The sequence below is a fragment of the Myotis davidii genome, unplaced genomic scaffold (assembly GCF_000327345.1).
Source record: "Myotis davidii unplaced genomic scaffold, ASM32734v1 scaffold608, whole genome shotgun sequence".
NCBI classification, from domain to species: Eukaryota; Metazoa; Chordata; class Mammalia; order Chiroptera; family Vespertilionidae; genus Myotis; species Myotis davidii.
The window spans coordinates 1165530-1188104 of NW_006300025.1; the positions used below are offsets into that span (position 1 = coordinate 1165530).

Consider the following 22575-nt stretch of genomic DNA (forward strand, 5'->3'; position numbering starts at 1 on the left):
ACACCCCGTGCTTGCCACACATTGTCCCCAGTGCTGGATTCAAGGAAGGGAGAAGTGCCTTCACCCAACAATCCCAGTCCCAGAAAGTCAGAGGCCCAGAAAGTCAGTAGCCCCACAGCCACAAAAAGTGACCAAAGTCAGTTACCTACTGATTGGACCCCAGGCACCTCTGGCCACCAGTGAGGGAGTCAGCAGTTGAAGATTTGCCTCTTCAAACCCATCCACTGACACAAAATGATCAACCCCCAAATAACTCGAAGTTGAAGGTCACACAGTAAGCCTGGAGCAAGGAGCAACATAGCTCAACACTCTCCTGTTTGGTTATTATAAGGAAAGTTTCAAGAGGACATTTCATGTATTAAAATAATTTCTATAAACTCTTTCAGGATAATAAAATTCACTTTTCTCACTTAAGTAGCATTTCAAGTGGAAGTACTTTTATTTCAAGGCACCATAATATGATGGTCTCTCTAAGAACACATCTGCTTCCATGTATGAAAATCCTAAAAAACACACAAAAAGTTCTGCACGGTGATCAAAGCCACCTACCGATCAACTTTCCTTAACATGAGTGTGTTCAACAGGGCATGGGTGACGGGGGACCTGACACACTCATTACAACTGACAGCCTTGGAGCAGATCCCCCTGCCGAGGCCCCAAAGGGACAGAGAGATAAACTGAACACTTGTAATTAGAAAGAGCCAGTAGGACCCTCAAAACCAAAAGTCCATGTAAACGTGTCAGCATTGGCGTCTCCCCCTTCCTCCTCCTCACTTCTCCTCCTCCTCGCTCAGGTTGGCATTCCCCTGGAGTGCGGATGTCAGCTTGTTTTGCAACAGGGCTGCCAGTTTTTTGGATGTCTTTTTGAGAAACGCACTGCCCGGGTGGGCACTGTTCACGTGCAGGTACAGGTCCTCCTGGGTGGGGCCTGTGTAGCCACAATCCTCACAGACGTAGAGCTTGTCCCGGCGTTGCTTGTAGGCATACTGCTGCTGCACCCCGTGGATTTTCTTCAGGTGGGACTCCAAGGAGCAGCGCTGGGTGAAGGCTTTGTTGCAGACGTCACATTTGTAGGGGCGAATGCCTGCAAGGGCAAGGGGCAGACACATCACTGGTTGGTCATGGCCAAGCCAGAGCCTTCCAACTAAAAAGCCATAAAACACCTTCATGCACATCCAAACAGCAAATGACCCGATTCAAAACCAGGCATAGGAATCGAACAGACATTTTCCCAAAGAGGACATACAAATGGCCAACAGCACGTGAAAAGGTGCTCAGCATCATTAATCATCAGGAAAATGCATCTCACAGCCACAATGAGCTATTACCTCAGACCTGCTACAATGGCTATTATAAAAAAGACAAGATGCCAAACCGGTTTGGCTCAGTGGATAGAGCGTCAGCCTGCAGACTGAAGGGTCCCGGGTTCGATTCCGGTCAAGGGCATGTACCTTGGTTGCGGGCACACCCCCAGTGGGAGGTGTGCAGGAGGCAGCTGGTCTATGTTTCTCTCTCATCGATGTTTCTGACTCTCTATCCCTCTCCCTTCTTCTCTGTAAAAAAATCAATAAAATATATTAAAAATAAATAAATAAATTTTTTAAAAAAAGACAAGAGATAAGAAGTGTTGGCAAGAATGTGGAGAAAAGGGAACCCTTGTGCACTATTGGTGGGCTTGCAAATTGGCGCAGCTACTATGGAAAACAGTACGGAAGTTTCTCACAAGAATAAAGATAGATCTACCAAAAGATCCAGCAACCCCACTTCTAGGACATATATCCAAAGGAAATGAAAACAGGTTCTCAGAGAGATATCTGCCCTCCCACATTCATGGCAACATTAACCACAACAGCCAAGATATGGAGACAGCCTAACTGTCCATCAATGAATGAACAGATAAAAAAGCCGCCATCTATTTATACAATGGAAGATTATTCAGCCACAAGAAAAAAGGGGCCGAAACCGGTTTGGCTCTGTGGATGGAGCATCAGCCTGCGGACTGAAGGGTCCCAGGTTCGATTCCGGTCAGGGGCATGTACCTGGGTTGCGGGCACATCCCCAGTAGGAGATGTGCAGGAGGCAGCTGATCGATGTCTCTCTCTCATCGATGTTTCTAACTCTCTATCTCTCTCCCTTCCTCTCTGTAAAAAATCAATAAAATATATTAAGAAAAAAAAAAAGAAAAAAGGGAATCCTTTGTCAAATTTTTTGACAACATGGATGGATCTTGAGGGCATTATGCTAAGTGAAAGAAGCCAGACAAAGACAAATACAGCATTGGTATCACCTATATGTAGAAATGTTAAACCTATAGAAACAGAGTGGCAAAATGGTTGGTAGGGGGTGGGGAGCAAGCGTAGAGAGAAAAAAAAGTCATCATGACCAAGGATTCACAAGGAGGAAAATGGTTAGGGCAGGAGACAAAACTGTCCACAAAAGTTTACAACATCCACACGAGCAAATGTAACCAAAATGGATGCAAATATAGCAAACACACACCACCTGGAGATAATGGTGGCCAGACAGAAGCCCTGGACAAGGGGGACTGATGCCAAGTCCTGCCTGACATTGGGGTCTCGTCCACCTTAGAGCTCAGAAGCAAAGGCCAATCCTGTCCATGTCTGTAGTGGGATTCTAAAAAACACCTTCCCTGCTCCAGACACCACTCACCTACTGACACCTCGAGAGTAACAGCGTCCAAGGCCACTGAAAATCCAGGCATCACATGTCTGCTACTCGTTAACTGAGACCATGGTCAGATTGCTGAACACCCACCCCCCACCTTAGTTTTCTTACCTGTAAAATAGGGATAATATTCATACCCCTTACAAGGCAGCTCTGAGGATTAACTGAGACATCACATGCAAAGGACCAACACATTCTAGGTGCTCAATGGGACACAGCTGCAAGAGCTTACAATCCAGCTCAACGTATCCCGGATATGCGCCATTCATAAGTGGGGATGTATTTAGTATCTGTCTTTAAGCTGTAATTATATCTATGCTTTTTGTATTTGCATGCACTTTTGGATGTATTATTTATTTCACAGTATAAACAAAAAAAATGTATTTTTTTTTTAAATGATGGTCATTAGGCAGAGAGAAGGGAAGAGACTTCCTTCACTGTCTGTTCTTTTTTTTTTTAATAAATTTTATTGATTTTTTACAGAGAGGAAGGGAGAGGGATAGAGAGTTTAGAAACATCGATGAGAGAGAAACATTGATCAGCTGCCTCCTGTACACCTCCTACTGGGGATGTGCCCGCAACCAAGATACATGCCCAAGATACATGTCCCAGGAATCGAACCTGGGACCCTTCAGTCCGCAGGCCAACACTCTATCCACTGAGCCAAACTGGTTAGGGCCACTGTCTGTTCTCTAGAATGTTGTGCCCTGGGCCTATATTACCTAGTTTAATATTGTGTGCTGGGTTATCAAAAAGGGTTTCTCCTTTTCAGATTTGCTATTCCTACTTCTAAAATCAAGCTTCAAATCACCCAAGAAAATTCTTTGTTATTGGCGTTTTCTGCTTGCTTTCCTTATTGTAGCTAAGGGCTGCTTTATTGAACTTTATGCAAACATGAACTTCAGCGAATAACTTTTTACAGGCCTCCTTGTGGGAGTGGCTATTTAGGGCACCCTTCTCAGAAGGTAATGTGGCAATGCTCATAAAAAAATTGTAATAACTACCCTTTGGCCTACTATAGGAACTTTATCTGCAGAAAGGCTAACGGGGGTAGGCAAAGGCTATACAAGAATATTCATGGTAGTACTGCCTGAATATTTTTTAAAAAGAAAGAAAGAAAAAGAAAAATGCTGTAATTGGAAATAACTATTATTAATTGGGGCAAGGGAAAATGATGGAGCCTCCATATTTGAAAATATGTCATAATCATATTTAAGAAATGCTCTGACAATTATTAAAAAGAGTGAGGTGTGTCTACCTGTGCAGATGTGAAACAATCTCTAAGATATACAGTACATTAAGAAGCAATGTGTACTTAAAACTTCTGCCCCGCCAGCGTGGTTCAGTGGTTGAGCATCGACCTATGAACCAGAAGGTCACAAATTCGATCCCGGTCAGGGCACATGCCCAGGTTGCAGTGTGGGAGTTGCAGGAGGCAGCCGATCAATGATTCTCTCTCATCACTGATGTTTCTATCCCTTTCTCCCTCTCCCTTCCTTTCTGAAATCAATAAAACAAATTTTTTTTTTAAATTTCTGGGGACATGGATGGAACTGGAGAGCATTATGCTAAGCGAAATAAGCCAGTCGGAGAAAGATAAATATCACATGCTCTCACTCATATGTGGGATATAATAATCAATATAATTTGATGAACAAGAATAGATCCAGAGACAGATGGTAGGGGGGTTGGGTAGAGAGCAACCAAAGGACTTGTATGCATGCATATTAGCATAACCAGTTGACACAGACACTGGGGCAGTAGGGGCTTGCCTGGGGTGGGAATGGCTGGGGGGGGGGGTGTGAAGGGGGGGAAGGGAAAAAGAACATATATGAAACTTTAGACAATAATAAAAAAAATTTCTGGGGGAAATTAAAACTGTTTTTTAATGATCTTAGAGAGGGAGCAAGGAAGAAAGTCGGGGGGGGCGGGGAGAGAGAGAGAGAGAGAGAGAGAGTGAGAGAGAGACCCATGTGAGAGATAAAACAATCATTTGATGCACCCCAACAAGGGATTGAACCTGAAACCTAACCATGTTCCCTGACTGGGAATCGAACCCATGACTTTCTGGTGCACAAAATGATGTTCTAACCAACTGGGCCATACTGGCCAGGGCTGGGAAAACATTTTTTTAATGAAGTGGAGTGGAACATGGGCATGAGGAGGGAGGCTTACTTTTTTTTCTGTCATTATTTACCCGTTCATATGACTTTTTAAGCTAAAAGGTAAGTCAAAATAAAGTAGAGGAGAGACAGTTCAATGAGCGCAGGAGGCAATCCCACAAGACCATTCAACTCGCTAGAGGTGGAGGATACTTTATTCTTTTCCCTCTATCTGCCCCACTCCAAAATTCTCCCAATCTGCATTTTTCCCAATCCAGTCAATCCTTCCCTTTAGACTCCAAAGAAAGACACCATTGTTTCCTCTTCTTCAATCAAAATGGGATTTGTTTGCCTTCTGTCCCTCTCAGTGTGGCCGATGGAAGATAAGGTGGAAGGTGTCCCAGGAGGCAGGACAAATACTTCCCTTTGGCTAGTGCCCCCTCCCTGCTTCCCTGACCTCAAATCTGAATTCCTCCACTCCTCTCTATGGAACTCAGAAGCTTCCCCAGGAACGGCAGGCACCTTGGACTCCTCTATTACAGAGTGTAAATTATAACCAACATGGGTTATTTCCCCTGGCACCCTGCTCCCCAAAGACTAAGCTGGGGATCCCACAGATGTGTGTGCCCTTTTCAACTGTGTATAGTGGCTTACACTTTCTTCTCTATAGCTTTTGTATTGGCTAAAGTTTTTTTTTTACAGAATAAGTATTCATTTTACAAAGGAGAAAAATAAAACACTTTCTATAAAACTGTACTTGTCTGATGAGCCCCCACCAAAAGCAAACCATCCCCTCAATGCATTCTTAGAATGCATCCCAGCTGGTTCAACTCAAATCCAAACATGTATTCTCTATAAACAGGCACACTATGTTTTTCGTTGGCTGTTAACTGAATTTACATTGGTTTTTGTAAAGCTCATGCCTCCCCTGCCCCCACACCATTTTGACCTAAGGTGGATCAACAGCCATAATTTCCCACGAGAGCCTCAGCAATCCTGTCAACTTAAATAGAGTAAGTACCTTTCTTATGTGTACTGGATGCTGTTGGTCCCCAGTCCAGACCCATGTTCAGAGCCAGCACATCGTCCCCCAGCTGCCATGCGTGATGAGCTAACAGTGCTTGGCTGCCTCCTTCTCCAAGGAATGGACACTGAGTAATTGACCTCCCTGCCCAGGGAAGAGGCAGCCCTCAGCCAATGCCTGGCCGGCGTGGAGTGGAAATGTCCCCCGCTTGCCTGTAGACAGGACAAGGCTGTGGTGCCATCCATACTCCAGAACACCAATGGGATCGGGCTTGGGCTGGACTCTAGCCCAGTGCACAGTCCTACTCAGCTCCATCCTCTACCCTGTCCCACTCCCTCCTCCCTTATAGGTTTCTTCTGGGCGTTCTCCCTCAACAAATGATTTTATAAGAATTGCCATCTTAGGATCTGCTTCTAGGGAACCCAACCTAAGACAATTTGGATTGAAAATAGCTATTTGTTTCCTGAAATATTTTCACAAACTGTTATGGAGTTTTTTCTGCTGTAGTTTCTCTCTCCCAATCTTGAATCAGATGTCATTTGGCTAGCATCCCAGCTCTCCATCTCACACTCTCTGATTTACTCTCCTCTTGGAGAAGTTATATCCAAAAAAGACATCTTAATCTTTTCTTTCATCTGCTTAAATATTAAGGTAAGACATTTTCAGGCTCCGGTTTCCCTGGATCTTTTCCAAGATGTTTCCATGGGTTTTGAGTCCTTCCTTAAATGCCCTGTCCCCTCAGTAGTTGCAGGGCACAGGAGGAGGTGGGAGTGGGGTGGGATTAATCCTGATTCTCTATCCCACTGTCTTCACCAACCTCATCAATACTGTTGCCACAATCTCAGAGGGTCCTGGGATCCCTGAGAGGTCTTTTCATCAGTTGTGGCCTGGCTAATCACACTATGAGCAAGCATACCCTTCACTCAACTGTCTACTGTATTTGTGTTAACAGCGTTCATATCTTTGCTTCTGGTCTAAATCCAACATTCACTTAATAGTCAATAGTAAAAATCCAACATTCACATCTCAATCAAAGGCAAGACGGAATTCACAGAATTCTGGTGATATCTTTTGGAAACAGGAAGGTTGTTCAATGAACTAAAAAAAAAAGTCTGAAAATCCCACATTTTTGCTCTTTTTACTGAGTCTCTGTTTTGCACAGAGCTCAAGAGATGGCGGGGCAGGTCTCTCACACCAGGAGGCAAGCCTATTCCTCCAGCTCCAGGACCAGCAGCAGCCCCCGCTAACTGGTCAGTAAGCTCCTGGTTCCTCTTTCTAGTCCATTATCACTTGAAGGTACATCTCCATCCGAAAATAGACCAGGGCAGGGAAAACAAGTTGAAGATATTCTCACAATTTTATTTGTTTACCACTTTAAGAGTCAAAATTATGATTAAAATTTTAAAAAATGATTATCTGTAGATTTCAATGATCTAAATTAGAATGCAAGCCACTTTGCAATTTTAAAAATGTCTAGTAGCCTCATTAAGATAAGTTTAGAAAAGGTCAAATTAATTTTAATGATATATTTTTGTCTAACCTAATATATTCAGGTATTACCATTTCAAAATGAAATTAACATTAAAAATATTCTTGTGTATCCTTTGCCTATCAGCGTGAGTCTTTCCTGTAGAATTCAGGAGTTTGGTCCCCCAAGCAAGGAGGGATGGGAGTTGATAGACCAATACCTAGCTTCCTCACCCCTAGATCAATTCTGGGATGCATTGTATATATTTCTTCAGGGGACCCCAATGGGATTGAGTGCCAGTTGCCCACAGTGGTAACCTGCTTATGTAGTCACTTGAATTGGCTGTCTTCTCTCACTGTGTCTCCTGGGACCATCTCCCAAATAAACTGCTTGCATAGTCAGCTAACTCAGATATGCATTCTTAACTACTATGCCAGTGACTCAACTTGTAAACTCCTGCCTGAGAAGCAGTCAGTCCCTAATATTTCCTGGTTGATTCTCCATTGACGGCCCTGATGAGTAAACAGCTCCATCAGCTATTTACTCCAAGTGAAGGTACCGAACAGCCAGCAATGCTCCCTTTGTCTTAAAGGACAGGATCGAGGAAGTGACCACAGAGTCTACCAGGAGGAGAAGAAATAGGCCATGTTCTCAAGGACATCCTCAGACAGATGAAAAGCTGAGAACTCTCCAGGACAACCAATGACAAACGACTACATGAGCTGTCCCCAGTTTCTCCAGCCCTTGGGTCAGTTGTCTATGAGCCTAGATTTGCAGCTACTTGATGGGTTCATTGATAGCCTTGGGACCCTCCTCCACCCTGATACTTCCTAAACATTCTCTCTGCCTCAACCTAAGGTACCAACCTGGCCACACAGAGATCAACCTTTTACTGATTCACTGGTGCTAGGGACTCAGAAAGATGCCTTGTACTCAGACACTATAGGATTCCATTTCTATCATGTTTAAAACCAGGCAACAGCAATTTATGCTATTGGAAGTCACAATATTTGGTGCCTCTTGGGAGAAAGGAGATAATGGTTTATTTATCTTTTTGTTGTTGTGTTGCTTGAGATTGAAAGGGCAGCTGGAGAAGAGCAGTGGGCCCCAGTTATGCGCAAGCATGTGCTCCGGAGCTGCAGCCTGGACCTCCCCCTACTACCCCCAGGCTTAGGAGGTAACGATTTGAAGGGGGCACAAAGGAGGGGGCAGGAACTTCCAGGGTCTGGAAATAGTCTGTTTCTTTGTCTGGGTGCTAATGATATGGGTCTGTTCACTTTGTAAAAATTCTTCAATTTGCTGAATTATGCACTTATGATTTGTGCACTCTTTTGGATATATGTTACACTAAAAAAAAAAAAAATCCCTTCAGAAATAGTTTTTAAAAAGGAAAAAAACAAACAAAAAAATCTTTTAGTTCATCAGCTCACCCACTAAGGTGGAGGACATTCTCCCCAGGCCAGGGAGGAGGCTTATGGCCAGTACTCTAAGAACACAGAAGCATAAGGGCCATAAAAGAAATCTGAATTAGAGGATCTAAGAAAGTCCTATGGGGTGTTGAGGAACTGGAAACTCCATCTGGAGGGAGGAGTGGACATTTTTCCATTCCCACTAAAATGCCAGGGGAAACCCTAAACTCTGAAAGGGCTTCAGGGATCAGGGACACTATATACAGTAAATTCCTTTTTAAAAAATATATTTTATTGATTTTTTATAGAGAGGAAGGGAGAGGGATAGAGAGTTAGAAACCTCAATCAGCTGCCTCCTGCACTCCCCCTACTGGAGATGTGCCCACAACCCAGATACATGCTCTTGACCGGAATCGAACCTGGGACCCCTGAGTCCGCAGGCCAATGCTCTGTCCACTGAGCCAAACCAGTTAGGGCTACAGTAAATTCTTTGAAGCTGTAGGGAGAGCGGGTAGTAACCAGGATGAGGTCAAATGGGCTGGTATGGGATGGAATTGGGACGGGCTGAGATAGGATGGGGATTTGAAGATGGGTCCCAGATTCTGAGGGGCCTTACATGAAGCCCCTCAAGATGAGGAGTTTGGATTTCCTCCTGCCCAGAGTTGGAGACTTTTTTAGCAGGGAAGTAGCATCCTCAGAATTCTCAAGGGATCACTCTAGCAAAGGTGTGGACCATCTGACCTCCAAGCTAAAGGAGAAGCTTGGAGGTCAGATGTTTCTAAGATAAAATAAATGAGGCTGTCACCAATCAGAAGAGCTTAGAGAGAGGCCTGCGGGCACCCCCAGGATTCTCTGTGTAATGAGCTGGGGAGGACCTAGACTCCCACTTCATGAGAAGGGAAACTGAGGAAGGCCCAAAGGGAGGAACACGCTTGCCTGCCAGCCTCAGGTAGGAGGCTCAGTCAGCTCTAAGTGAGCGATCATTTCCTTCTCTTTTTGAGTTCTTGGGAAGAACAAGATACTATTTGGAGACAGGCTTACTTCCCGAGAAAGGTGCATAAAATAGCACCAGTGGGACCACAGGAACCACATCCCTGCATTCAGGCGGGACTGAGGGGCCAAACTATGTCTCACAGCATTGCATCAGGCATCATAATTCTCAGAACGTCTTCAGCCAGTGATCTGTCTTGAGTTATACTAAAACTTGTATCATTATCCCCATCTTACAGGGGGCGAAAACAGGCTAAGTGAGGAGGCTTGCCAGGCCCAAGATGACACAGTTGGAAGTTGGCACAGCCTGGAGGTAAACCCAGATGGGCTGGCCCCAAACGCCCCATCCCATGGTCTTTCCAGAAATACAACATTGTCCCATCTGCCAACCTGGTTCTTTGGTGGGAGGAAAGCAGCAGGAACTCTTGGGCAGAAAAACAAAACTAAAATTAAGCACGTGACCCTTCCTCACCTGTATGTGTGCGGACGTGCCTCTTTAGGTCAAAGGTGTCATTGAAGCCCTTGCCGCAGAAGGTGCACAGGTGCCTCTTCACCTGGTTGTGGCACTTGAGGTGCCGGTTGAGCATACGCTGTAGGCGGAAGCCCTTGCCACACAGGTCACAGCTGTGAACTGCCGAGTCGCCGCACGTGCCTGTGGTGAACTGGGACAGAGAGAGAGGCCGTGAGGACCACAGTGCAGGCGGGCACACCTCTCAGGCTTACTGTGGGAGTCCACCTCCCTAAGTCTCTAGGCTTGGCCTGGTTTTGGCTTTGGGGAAGATGGAACAACTGGCAGTTCCTCCCAACATTCACTCTCCCCTTCTTCCTGAGAACAGACCTCGGATTTCTAGCAGGACGTTGTCCCCAGCTAAACATCTGCATTCCCCACCAAGTCATGGCTCTATGGCCACCTGGCCGATGAAATATACTCTCTCTAAGGGGGGAGGGTGTTGCCCTCTCTCTCATTTTCTCCTTTCTTGGATCACAAGGGGAAAGCCAGTGCTGAGGATGGAAGAGCAGAAAGAAAGGAGAAATCTAAGTCCTGATAACATAGAGCCTGTGGTAGAAAGTCCCTAAAGACAGCTGCAGTCAATTCCTTCCTCCCTGTTCCTGCATGCTGCTGTATCCATCAAGAGATGCAGACTATCTCCTCTCCCCTTGGATCAACGGGATGCAGAGATAATGGGTCAGTTCCAGGTATTAAGAGACCATGCAGCTTCTATATCCTCCCTCTAGGAAAGTGAGCTGCCACGTTAGAATCTAAGACCACCATGCTGTGAGGAAGCCCAAGCAGCCATGTGGAGAGTGGAAGGCCACATGGAGGAGCACAGAAAACCAGGTATGAACAAAAAGCCTCACTGGACCTTCTAGCCCACCCATGGCTGCGACCAGCTGAGTGAGTGACCTCAACCAGTGCTGCCTGGAATAGAACTACTTAGCTAAGCCATGCCCCAGTTCCTGATGCACAAAATCATGAACAAACAGAATGATAATTTTGGGAAGTGACTTGGTTGGGAGCCCACAGCTTCATTACCAGCAAACTCACAACTAAATTTCAGACTCTGGGCTCCCATTTCCGCATTCTCTCAACTATGTTTGCCATCTCTAAGAAAGAAAACTGACTCTATTATGGGAGTCCACCTGGATCATTCTTCGGTGGTGAAAACCACCAGATCTAATACATTCATCAAAGGTTTCCTAGTTACCAAATCAGATCCTTTAGAGCAGCGGTTCTCAACCTGTGGGTCGCGACCCCTTTGGCGGTCGAACGACCCTTTCACAGGGGTCGCCTAAGACCATCCTGCATATCAGATATTTACATGACGATTCATAACAGTAGCAACATTATAGTTATGAAGTAGCAATGAAAATAATTTTATGGTTGAGTCACAACATGAGGAACTGTATTTAAAGGGCCAGAAGGTTGAGAACCACTCCTTTAGAGGAATGATCCAACTGTTCTGCCAAAATTCTACTCATAAAAGAGCCTAAAAAATGTATTTTCAGACAAATATCATTAGCAAGAAAAGTTGGACCTTTCCGGGCTCGAAATCTTCCTAGCCTCAAATACCCTCCTCCTTTCATCCACCCTGGGTGTTACCCTCTGCTGAGACCCAGCTCAACTGTTCCTTCTCTGATGTAGCTCCTCTGACGACTACAGGCCCTGCCTGCACTGTTCTCTGACCCGCAAGACTAGTGCCTCTCAAACCCAGAGTGCACACAAATCCCCTGGGTGTCTACTAGAATGCAGGATCTGATTCAGGTCTGATGGGGTCTACACACTGCATTTCTAACCAGCTCTGCATGAGAAGTGAGGCTGGAGCATTGGCCCTCGCGCGGTCCAGTACTTTATTCCATCTCATCCCAGAGGGTTCCATCACCCACAAATGTTTCCTCAGAGCTCATCCAGTGTCCTCAATGAAGTGCCTCGAGTCAGCAAGTGTTTGTGCACATTCCTGCCCCCCACCCCCACACCCCAAGCCCAGACTCAGGTCAGTGCACATTTAGAAAGTGTCGATGGGGAGTGGGTTCACAGGTGGCAAGATACAAAGAGACCTGAAGGAGGCCCAAGACTCCAGAACTGGGTTTTCCAGTTAGCCTCCTCTGTACCAGTTCTTTTTCATCGGCTCAGAGCTTAATTTGTCTCAGCTGACCAACTACTGCCTGATCTGTAACAGGTCCTGTGCTCAGAGCTGAGGGAGTACAGTCACCTGGACCACCTGTCCCCAAGAAGCTGCCAGTCTAGTGAGGGAGCAGACTGGTCAATAGGTCACTGACATCCGGAAAGCCCAGGTGCAATGCACATCTCAGAGGAGCACCTGCCTCTGCCATGGGGCAAGGGGGAAGGTGCCTTTAGACTCTAAAGTTTAGAGGAAGTGAGCTCCTCAGCCAGGTAAAGATGAGAAAGAGAGGAGGAATGGCAAAGAAAATTCCAGGAGGGGACGGTGGGAAACAGGGAGTGTGTGTGGTTCCACACCGCTAGCCTGGGCCCCAGGAAAGCAGATAATGAAGAGAGCTGTGGTAGCAGAGAATGGCAGGGTCCCCCTTAGGGCTCTCCCTTGCAGGGAGGTGAGCTTAAGTCTGTTCAAAGAGGTTGAAGGGGTTGGACATTGGAAGATAAAGGAGGACAGCTACTGGGTTGAGTTTGATGACTCAGATGGATAGTCATCATAGGCCTCCAACTTCCTCACGCCCCACCTCTGCCATGTGTTCCCCGAAGGGATAGGACCTGGCACCCAGCCTGAAGGAGACCCAGCTGTGCCCAAGGCTTCCATATTCCAATCACCAGGACAGGTCACCGTCTCCTCCTGGTCTTGCCTCCCTTGAAGAGATGTAAAAAAGACTAAATATGGCCCACGTCTTGGCAAACTGAGTACTTTGGGCTTCTCAAGGCCAAGGCTACACAGGATAAAAGTCATTTGAGAGGTAGTGAGGAGCTAATAAAATAGAACAAAGACAACTGGCCCTGCTAATTCTAATTAAAAACATGTAGAAAGCTAGAACTGTCTTTTGAAAGTCCTATAGAATGTGCCTGAGGACTGGACAACTACATTTCCAACCTGACCTCTTGCTTACTTTCATCACTTTGGTAAATTCCTATTTTTAAAATGCTCAGCATGTAATATAGATACCTTCTAATATAGTCCAGGATGAAAAATCTCAAGTCACTGGCATTATTTTGTTTGAAAAGAATAAAATCTTAAAGGGCAGAGGGAAGGGAGATTAATGACAATTTAAGGGAGTGCAGGGCCAATGGATCATCTGACCAAGACACAGAAAACTTTTTAACACAGAGGAGAAAATGAGAATGGGGAGAGGGGGTGGAGACTGAGGGCACCCCATTCCCAGTGGGAACTTTCCTTTGGTTTTCTTGGAGCAAAAATAGAAGTTCTCCAAGTACGCTTCAGCAAAAGCAATTTTTCCATTTCTCTACCTCATATACATCCCCATTTCACAGTATGAATAACTGAGTCAGCACAGAGTGACTCACTTAGGGAATTCCCCTAAGGTGCAACCACCAATTCATGAAGTGGTACTTGCTAGCTATAGACATCTATGACCAATCCAGCCACCACACATTAAGTTATACTTGAAGCTTTAAGAGACAGCTTTGTTGAAACAAGATGTCAGGTTAATTAAATAGTAAAAGGTCATGGCTGATGAAGCCAGCTTCTCCCAGACTAGTCCACTTCTCAGAAAGAAAGGGGCGTTTGGCCCTGACCGGTTTGGCTTAGTGGACAGAGCATCAGCCTGCGGACTCAAAGGTCCCAGGCTCGATTCTGGTCAAGGGCATGTACCTTGGTTGCGGGCACATCCCCAGTAGGGATTGTGCAGGAGGCAGCTGATCGATGTTTCTCTCTCATCGATGTTTCTAACTCTCTGTCCCTCTCTCTTCCTCTCTGTAAAAAATCAATAAAATATATTTAAAGAAAAAAAAAGAAAGGGACGTTTGTAGGATAAATTTTTACATGTGAAATTTATCCCAGAGTGAATTTCATGTTTTCTGCCTTGAAGTGTGGTCTGTAATAGCAACAGACTGGAAACTACCTATATGTCTGTCAATAGGAATTTGTTAAAAATAAAAAAAAAAGCATTTCATCAAAGCAGCTGGAAAAAGAAAAGCATTAATTGTCAGCCACGTGCATGAACCCTCTGGGATGTCCAGTCCAGTCAAAAGGCTCAGAAGAGTCCAGCCCCACCTGTCATCTGACTGCAATAGCATGAGAAGCCCCAGGGAAGACCAGCCCAGCAGAGATGAGTCATTCCACAGAACTGGAAGACATAATGATAAATTATTTTAAGGTGCTAAATTTGTGGTTATTTGGGAAGCAGCAATAAAGTAAGTGGAATAGTAACCAACGTATCACATCCCTCTCCAAAACACCAGATCTACCACATTTCTGTCTCCCAAGATGGGCTGCATAAGAAGAGACACATCTGATCTCTGGAATGACATCCTGTGAGCCAGAGGACCAGCAATCCCTCCCTGGGCACATGTCTGCTCACTACACCATCCTTGCTATGTTTACACAAGTTTAGACCTTACACTCTACCTCCTAAAGTTTCAAAATAGGGTTAGCCGATTTTACACTGTTACTCTACAAGTAGTAGACCCAAACTAGTTACCCTTTAGTCATCTTAGTTACAAAATGAGAGTGGAATGTTGGGACAGAAATGCTAAGGATCAAACAAAACCTAGACCTGGCTAGTTATGTGATGTCATGTAATATCCCTGGGCCACAACTTCCCACATGTAAACATAACAAAATGGTATTAGATGAGCTCTATGGCAGAATAAGAAGCTAAGAGCGTCTTTTCTCCAACTTCCTAAGTTCGGATCCTGTTCCGCCACTTACAGACTGTGGGATGTGGGCAAGTTACTCAACCTCCCTAAACTTTAATTTTATCACCGGTAAAATGTAGACAATAATGATATTTGTCTCTTAGGATTATGAAGGAATTAAATAAGAAGAACTACTTAGCCCTAGCTGGTTTGGCTCAGTGGATAGAGTGTCAGCCTGTGGACTGAAGGGTCCCAGGTTTGATTCCAGCAAGGGCACATGCCTGGGTTGTGGGCTTTATCCCCAGTGGGGGATATGCAGGAGGCAGCCAATCAATGATTCTTTCTCATCATTGATGTTTCTATCTCTCTTTTCCTCTCCCTTCCTCTCTGAAATCAATAAAGATATATTTTTTTTAAAAAAGAACTACTTAATAAGTCCTAACTCTTATAGTTAGACCAGCTCCAAAATTCTGTGATTCTAACCTAAAATCAATTGGTCAAGCCCTAGCTGGTTTGGCTCAGTGGATAGAGCATTGGCCTATGGACTGAAGAAAACCAGGTTTGATTACAGCCAAGGGCACATACCCGGGGTTTCGGGCTTGATCCCCACTATGGGGCCTGCAGGAGACAGCGAATCAATGATTCTCTCTCATCATTGATGTTTCTCTCTGTCTCTCTGTCTCTCTCTCTCTCCCACTTCTTTCCTCTCTGAAATCAATTAAAAAGTGTATTTAAAAAAAAATCAATTGGTCAAAACCCCTTGTTTACTTATTTGGCTTTTGAATTTTTCTTTCTCTGATGAAAGAAAAAGGGGATTCACTTTAGTGTGAGCCACAAGTCCCCAGTCCTTCATCCGAAACTGAAATCCAAAAAGCTCTGAAAACTGACATTTTCTCCCATCTTCCTTGATAATAAAACCTGACACAAGCGAGCATGAATCTCCACACAGACTTTATCCCTTTGGTATCAATATTCATGTTTTGATACAGAAATTATTAATGTGTTTAATTACAGGGTACTGCTCCAGACCTGCCAGAAATGGTATTTATACCAAGCTACTTTCGAAAAGCTTAATAGTCTCACCCTTAATCCAAAATTGACACTTTGCAAAAGGCTTAGTAACAAAGTGAGGAAGCTGCCATGTAGGGTGGGAGATGACATCAGTCTGGAGATTAATTCAGGACAAGAAAAATGAAGACAGAGAGCAAGCAATTCGTCAATCCCTCAGCTTGGCACTCTCTTGCTCACTGTCCTGTTTTCTGCAAGGTCTCGGCTTTCATTTTAAAAAACACACAAAGTTCCCCTCTAGTTTTTCTGAAAAACAGGCCTCGGCAGCAAAAACAAACCGATCATTGTATCAGTGCTGCTGAAAACTTCAGGAGCATCTGGGGAGGTAGGCCTTCTGACCAGCTTCAAAGCTGGCTATGGTCACTTACCTGTCAACCTAAAGTAAAAAAATTTTAAATCCTCTGCTGATGCTTCCATCAAACAAGTTCATTAAATTAATGGTCCTATTTTCTGTGGGAAGGTACTGTGAGTCCAGGCTATCTTATGACGGCCACATGAACGAGATTTCCAGGGGCACATTGGCCATGCTGGAGTGCTCAAAACATGCGAATCGTATTTCCCCGATTCCTTTGGGATAAAAACTTCCCTCCTGGTCCCTTGTAGCATTTCCTTAGGCTTCACCACTCTGTTATATGGCAGTGGAGAAGCTTCTCAAACGCAGAGATGATGAAGGAAATATATTCTTATAATCCATAAAAAACTCAGGCTCAAAGAGCTATAAAATGCCCATGGCCATATGGCTTTTAGGTACCAACAAGGAGATTTTGAATGTGGTTTGTCTGCCAAACTAGTGTCTACCATTGAACTGTAAGGGAGGGGGAGGGAAGGACTCTGTTGTTTGTCTCATATGGTGAGAAACAGCTTCAAATTCCTTTATGTCAGACCGTCAGCACTAATGATAAAATGTTAAAAATCTCCCATAATGCAATACAATAACATTGAAAGAATAAGAATCCTTGAGTTGGGCTTTGCCACTAACAGCTGTGAGGAATTCAACAAAACCTCCTGGTCTTTACCTTTCTCCCCTTCAAAATGAGGAGACTGCCCTAGCTGGTTTGGCTCAGTGGATAGAGAGTCAGCCTGTGGACTGGTGGGGGAGAGGGGGACATGTCCTGGGAGGGGGTGGTCCTGGGTTTGATTCCAGTCAAGGGCACATGCCTGGGTTGTGGTCTCCATCCCCAGTGGGGGGCATGCAGGAGGCAGCCCATCAATGATTCTCTCTCATCACTGATGTTCCTATCTCTCTCTCCCTCTCCCTTTCTCTCTGAAATCAGTTAAAAAATAAAAACAGAACAAAATGAGGAGACTGGACCATGTAAGCTTTAAAGGTCCCTGTAGTGGATCCTATGTACACACAGTCAGCCTCTATTCCTACTCCTCTGGTGAGCCTTCCTATACTGCAGAGGCCAGTAAGCTAGCAACTGCATTTTCCAGACTCCCTTGCAGCTATGATCTTTAGATGTAACCCAGTAGGAACTTAGGTTCCACCAATTACTAGGTTAACTGAAGAGAGGAAGGCACGTGGCAGTTGTTTCACACTCTGCATTAGCAGAAGCATCATGATGCATGATTAGGCAGCCATAGAGGAGGCAGCTGCAGCTCCCTAGGTTTTTCAGTTCTGCAGTGTGGCTCGCGGAGGAGAGCCTGGGAGCTCAGCCTGGTCTTTCTTTAGTTCATTTAGTGCCCTATAATCAACCATTCTCTGCTTAAGCAAGTTACAGTAGATTGTTTTCTGTAACTAAACCCATGCAGTCCCTTCCAACAATAAAAACCCACTTCAACCCAGTGAGTGTGGCTCATGGTTCAGTGTTGAATCATGAACCAGGAAGTTTGATTCCTGGTCAGGGCACATGCCAGGTTGAGGGTTCAATTCCCAGTGCAGGAGGCAGCAGATCAATGATTTTCTCTCATCACTGATGTTTCTCTATCTCTCTCCCTCTCCCTCTCCGAAATAAAAATAAGTAAAAACTTATATTCAAATTAAAAGCTGATGCAGTTAACATGTATTGTTCTCTTATGCCTCCTTTTTTTCCTCTTTAAATTAAATTTTTTCGAGCATCTATTCTAAGCATTTTCCCAGATCTCCCTTTTCTTCTTGCTTCTTGTTTTCCTCCAAATGCTATCACTTACATCTAGGGACTATTGACCCCTTCTTCCCCATCTGTATTTCTGTTCTGTGTTGACTTATGTCCTCCCAAGAGTTAGGCATTGCTGTATCGGATGCTGAAGATACAAGCCTGCCTTTGGTGTGTCCAGTTCAAGAGGAGTCTGGTCAGCCAAATGTGCAGTCAAGGAGATGATCAGTGAGTTACAATGGAGGCAGGAAGAGGGGCATCCAATTTTCTTGGGAGAAAGAAGACAACTAGGGACTACTGCACTTATGGTCCCTTCCAACTATCAAATGGATGTGTTTTTATAAACTACTGTACTTAAGCCCACAATTCACAACAATACTTAAAAATAAACTAATTGGCCATCACTAAAGAATTCTGGTGAACCAACTGATTATCTTGAAAATTGGTAAATAAAAAGAATTTTACTCTGCCTTTCCTAAGTAAACTATCTCACTAGGAAACAGGGGAAGTATCTCTCCATACAAGAATTTCAGCTAATAAAGAAGGGACAGAATTAGAATATTACTGATCTATAAACTGTAATAATCTAAAATATTTAGACCTTGAGCATCAATGGCTGCTAACATCACAAAGAGACAATCAAACATTATGTAGCTCTTGATGGAAATAGACACCCCTACTGTGACAGATTTTAGCTATAATAAACCTGATCAAACATCTACAGCAGTGTTGGTGCAATACAACTTTCTGTGATGATAGAAATGTTCTAATCTGCACTGTCCAATACAGTAGGCACTAGTCACACATTGCTACCGAGCTCTTGAAATATGAGTCGTGCAAGTAAGGAATTTAATGTTTAGTTTTACTTAACTTTACTTAGTTTAAATGTAAGTAGTTATATGTGACCATGGCTACCATTTTGGACAGTGTAGCTGCAAATCCAACTACCATTTAGAGAAAACATATGGGAGTAAGGAGCATTAGACACCACAGTGATGCATTCTACAAAAACCCAGATTGCTGGACTCTACAAAACAAATTAGCCATCTCTTCAACAACTAACTAAAAAAGTGAGGGAGGAAAAATATATAAATTAAAAGACACATCAATGAATTACAATGTGTGGACATTATGTGGACCTGATTCAGTAAACAAAAACAAAAAAAAAATGAAGTTATAAGACAATTAGCAATGTGTACATCATTGTTAATGTGAGTATAATCATGTACTTTGGTCTTTATCTATTAGAGACACATTCAAAATATTTATGATGGCTGAGATTTGTCTCAAAATAGTGTTGGGGGTGGATGGAGGAAGGATGGTAGTAGTAGCCTTGGGTTCATTGTTGTTAGGACCAAGTGACAAGTATTGACAAGTATTTAAATTTTCATAATAAAATATGATGGAACAAAAAAAGACACACATTCACACATCCATGACTACTAGAAGACTCAGGCTACAGAGCCAGATAAAAGGCCAAGAATACTTTTGAAGGAATTCTAAACTCAATTCCTTTGAAGAATCCTTGGGAGAAACCAAAGAAAGAGAGAAAAGAATGGGATGGGGTAAGAAGACATTTACTTCTAGTCTATACTTGCACATGGGTCCCACCAGCCACTCTGAGTCAGGAATGAATAACATCAGTCAACTAACTGATTTAATTTCTGAGTCACTTTGTTTCTGATAAGCCTGGGGAGGACAGTGGTGATTGGGGTTGGGGGAAGGGGGTATCTCCCACAGCTAAAGACCTGCAAATGGATCCAGCTTTACAAAAGGGACTTAAAGTGATTTAAACCTCTGGCATGAATACTTTCCCAGAGGTACACCATCTCCCCACCCCAAATCTGTTTTATAAATTACAGAATCCTCAGTAGTAAAGAAACAATTTCATAACCTACCCTAAGGCACACAGTTGAAAGATAGCTAGGCTGGGAAATAAAACCCCTTAACTGTCACTTACAAGTCCTGTCCAGATCCACTGATCAGCACAATCAGGTTAGCAAATCCCTTGTTCCTACTGTAGTAACAAAATAGCTATCAGTCATTGTCAGCTAACTTCCTATTGGGCAGTTCATACATGCACAAAAAGTGCTAAACATTTTGCACCCATTGTCTCATTTAATCTATGCAACACTTCTGAGAGGATGATTCTATTATTTCTCCATTTTACATATCAGGGAACTGAGGCTCAAACAGGTCACATATCCCCAACCACAGCTGATGATATAGATCAGCGGTTCTCAACCTGTGGGTCTCGACCCCTTTGGGGGTCGAACGACCCTTTCACAGGGGTTGCCTAAGACCATCGGAAAACACATATATGATTACATATTGTTTTTATGATTAATCACTATGCTTTAATTATGTTCAATTTGAAACAATGAAATTGGGGGTCACCACAACATGAGGAACTGTATTAAAGGGCTGCGGCACTAGGAAGGTTGAGAACCACATATTATAGATCCAACTGAGGGCTTCCTTCTCAAAAACCTCCCAGGACAAAAAAAAACACACAAAACAAAACAAAAACAAACCCTTCCAGAGCCCCACCCACAACCCCAAGGGAATTTCCACACTTTTTGATTTAGCCTCTTTACCATGCCACCCGGTACTAGCTACATTTCCAGCCTCACCTTCAACTTTTTCTGACCCCAATAGTTTCCCATCCTGCAGCCAACATAGCTGAGTTCTTTCCTTACTCAAGTTTTGGGCTGAGCCCATACCTCCCCTTCTCCATAGGCCTCAAATTCACACAAGAAACTTTCCCCTGCTCAGAATTTATCACATCTTTGGTTGTGCTTCTGGGTTAGCATTCACATTCCTGTCGTAGTTAATAATTAATATTTGAGTCTCCCCACCAACCCAACTAATTCTAGCTAGAGTTCCTACATCTTCCACTCTTAACTCATTTATCCACAACTCTCTAAGTATCCTTATTATCCCCACTGTAAAAGCAAGAAAATTAAGGCCCAGAGGGATTGGCAATTTGCCCAAGGTCACACAGCTAAGAAGTAACAAAAGCCAGAGCCTAGAGGCTTAGTCATTTCTGTCGAATGATTCTGGAACTCTAGGATGGGAGCATTTTTATGCTGGCTGCCTGACACACAGCAGGCACTCCATACTATTGGGTGGAATGTTGCTTTTCTCTGCAGATCACACTTGCCCTTCCTCTGGTCCTAATAGCCAACAGCCAAATGTCTTCAAGTCATTGAAACTACAGTCATTGCCACAAGGGTCTCATCCTTGAGAGACTTTTCACGTCTAGTTAGAAGACTAATTACTAGAGAGCTCAGCTTGCTTTGCATAGAACTCTAGAGTTACACAGTGCGCTAAATTTAACCAGTCAACTGAAAATGGCCAATATCACTACTAATAATTCTGGAGGCTCAAAGCATCTTAAAGCCAAGATGTCTCCTATTTGTGGGTGAATCTGAGAGGGAGAAGGAACCAGACTGTCCTCCTGAGTAAACTAACACTCCTCTGGAAATTACGTTAACAGTTGAGGGGCAAACGCTATGCCCCACCCCCATCCCTGGGGCTGCGCATAGACAGTGATCATGGAAACAGATTTGGTTTATTCATTCCCTTAAGCCAGATAGCGCTGTTTGCCTGAGGCAGCAAAGAAAGATCTCCTAAAATGTTGGTAAAGGGACTGGATATTTTCCCTCTGCTACTTTTTCTCAAGGGTAATCTGGGCATCCAGGGGCAAACTGTCTGCAATCCATTCCAAAACAACGTTGCAATTGTCCTTCCACCCAGGCGATAAATATGCAAGTGGGACACTGTAGAATTTCCTGGAGGGCAGAACTACCAGCCTCAGGCAAACTGAGCCCTCCCACTTAACCCCATCTGGCCCACAAAAGCCTCAGGCTAGCTGACTTTGAACCTCCGCGGAACCTTTAACACTGAGCAGCAGGCCCTAGTTGGCAGCATCTTTTAAAGATGTCTTTAAGATTCCAGCACAGGCCTCTGGCCTCAATTCATAACCAAATGCACCCCCAGACCACCTCCAGCCAAGCCCTCTGAGCTATGCATCAGAAAATATGCATAGGGGAGGGGTGGTCTCTCCCAGGAAAAGTAACGGAGACTTTCCTAATCCACAGCCAAAACTAGGGATCTTCTTCCCCAGCTCCCCACCCCCCAGTCAAGCCCCAGGAGCCAGGAATATGCAAAGGGGAGAGCCCGCCTCTCCCAGAAAAAGTAACGTACACTTTCCTAATCCATAGCAAACTCCAGGCCTCCTCCTCCCTATCTCCTCCTGGGCAGCCGGACCGCGGGAACGCCCAAGAATTATCACCTACAGCGAGGACCTGGAGTCTGGAAGGGTCACATTCTGGCCCATCCGGCTAGCGACGGGGTTCGTGTGATCCCTAAAACACCACTCCCTGACCCCAGGTGGCTGTGCGTCAGTGGAACGGGATTCCTTAACCTAGGAGGTAGCGGATACCTTTGGGCAGGCAATCGTGTAAG

The 22575-nt window shown here is 44.4% G+C and overlaps 1 protein-coding gene across 2 annotated transcripts; it reads right to left on the bottom strand.

Moving 5' to 3' along the window:
• Positions 1-415: 415 nt before the first annotated feature.
• On the bottom strand, positions 416-20082 carry OVOL2 (ovo like zinc finger 2). 2 transcript variants are annotated; one of them, XM_015572042.1, is made up of 4 exons: positions 20066-20082; positions 18161-18373; positions 10151-10340; positions 416-1084 (listed from the first exon to the last, which is right to left on the bottom strand). In XM_015572042.1, exons 3-4 carry the CDS (start codon positions 10263-10265, stop codon positions 771-773), a joined length of 429 nt encoding a protein of 142 aa, XP_015427528.1. In that variant the 5' UTR covers positions 10266-10340; positions 18161-18373; positions 20066-20082; the 3' UTR covers positions 416-770. The 2 variants fall into 2 exon arrangements, with proteins under 2 accessions (XP_015427528.1, XP_015427529.1); XM_015572043.1 differs by lacking the exons at positions 18161-18373; positions 20066-20082 and adding an exon at positions 14379-14451.
• Positions 20083-22575: the final 2493 nt, after the last annotated feature.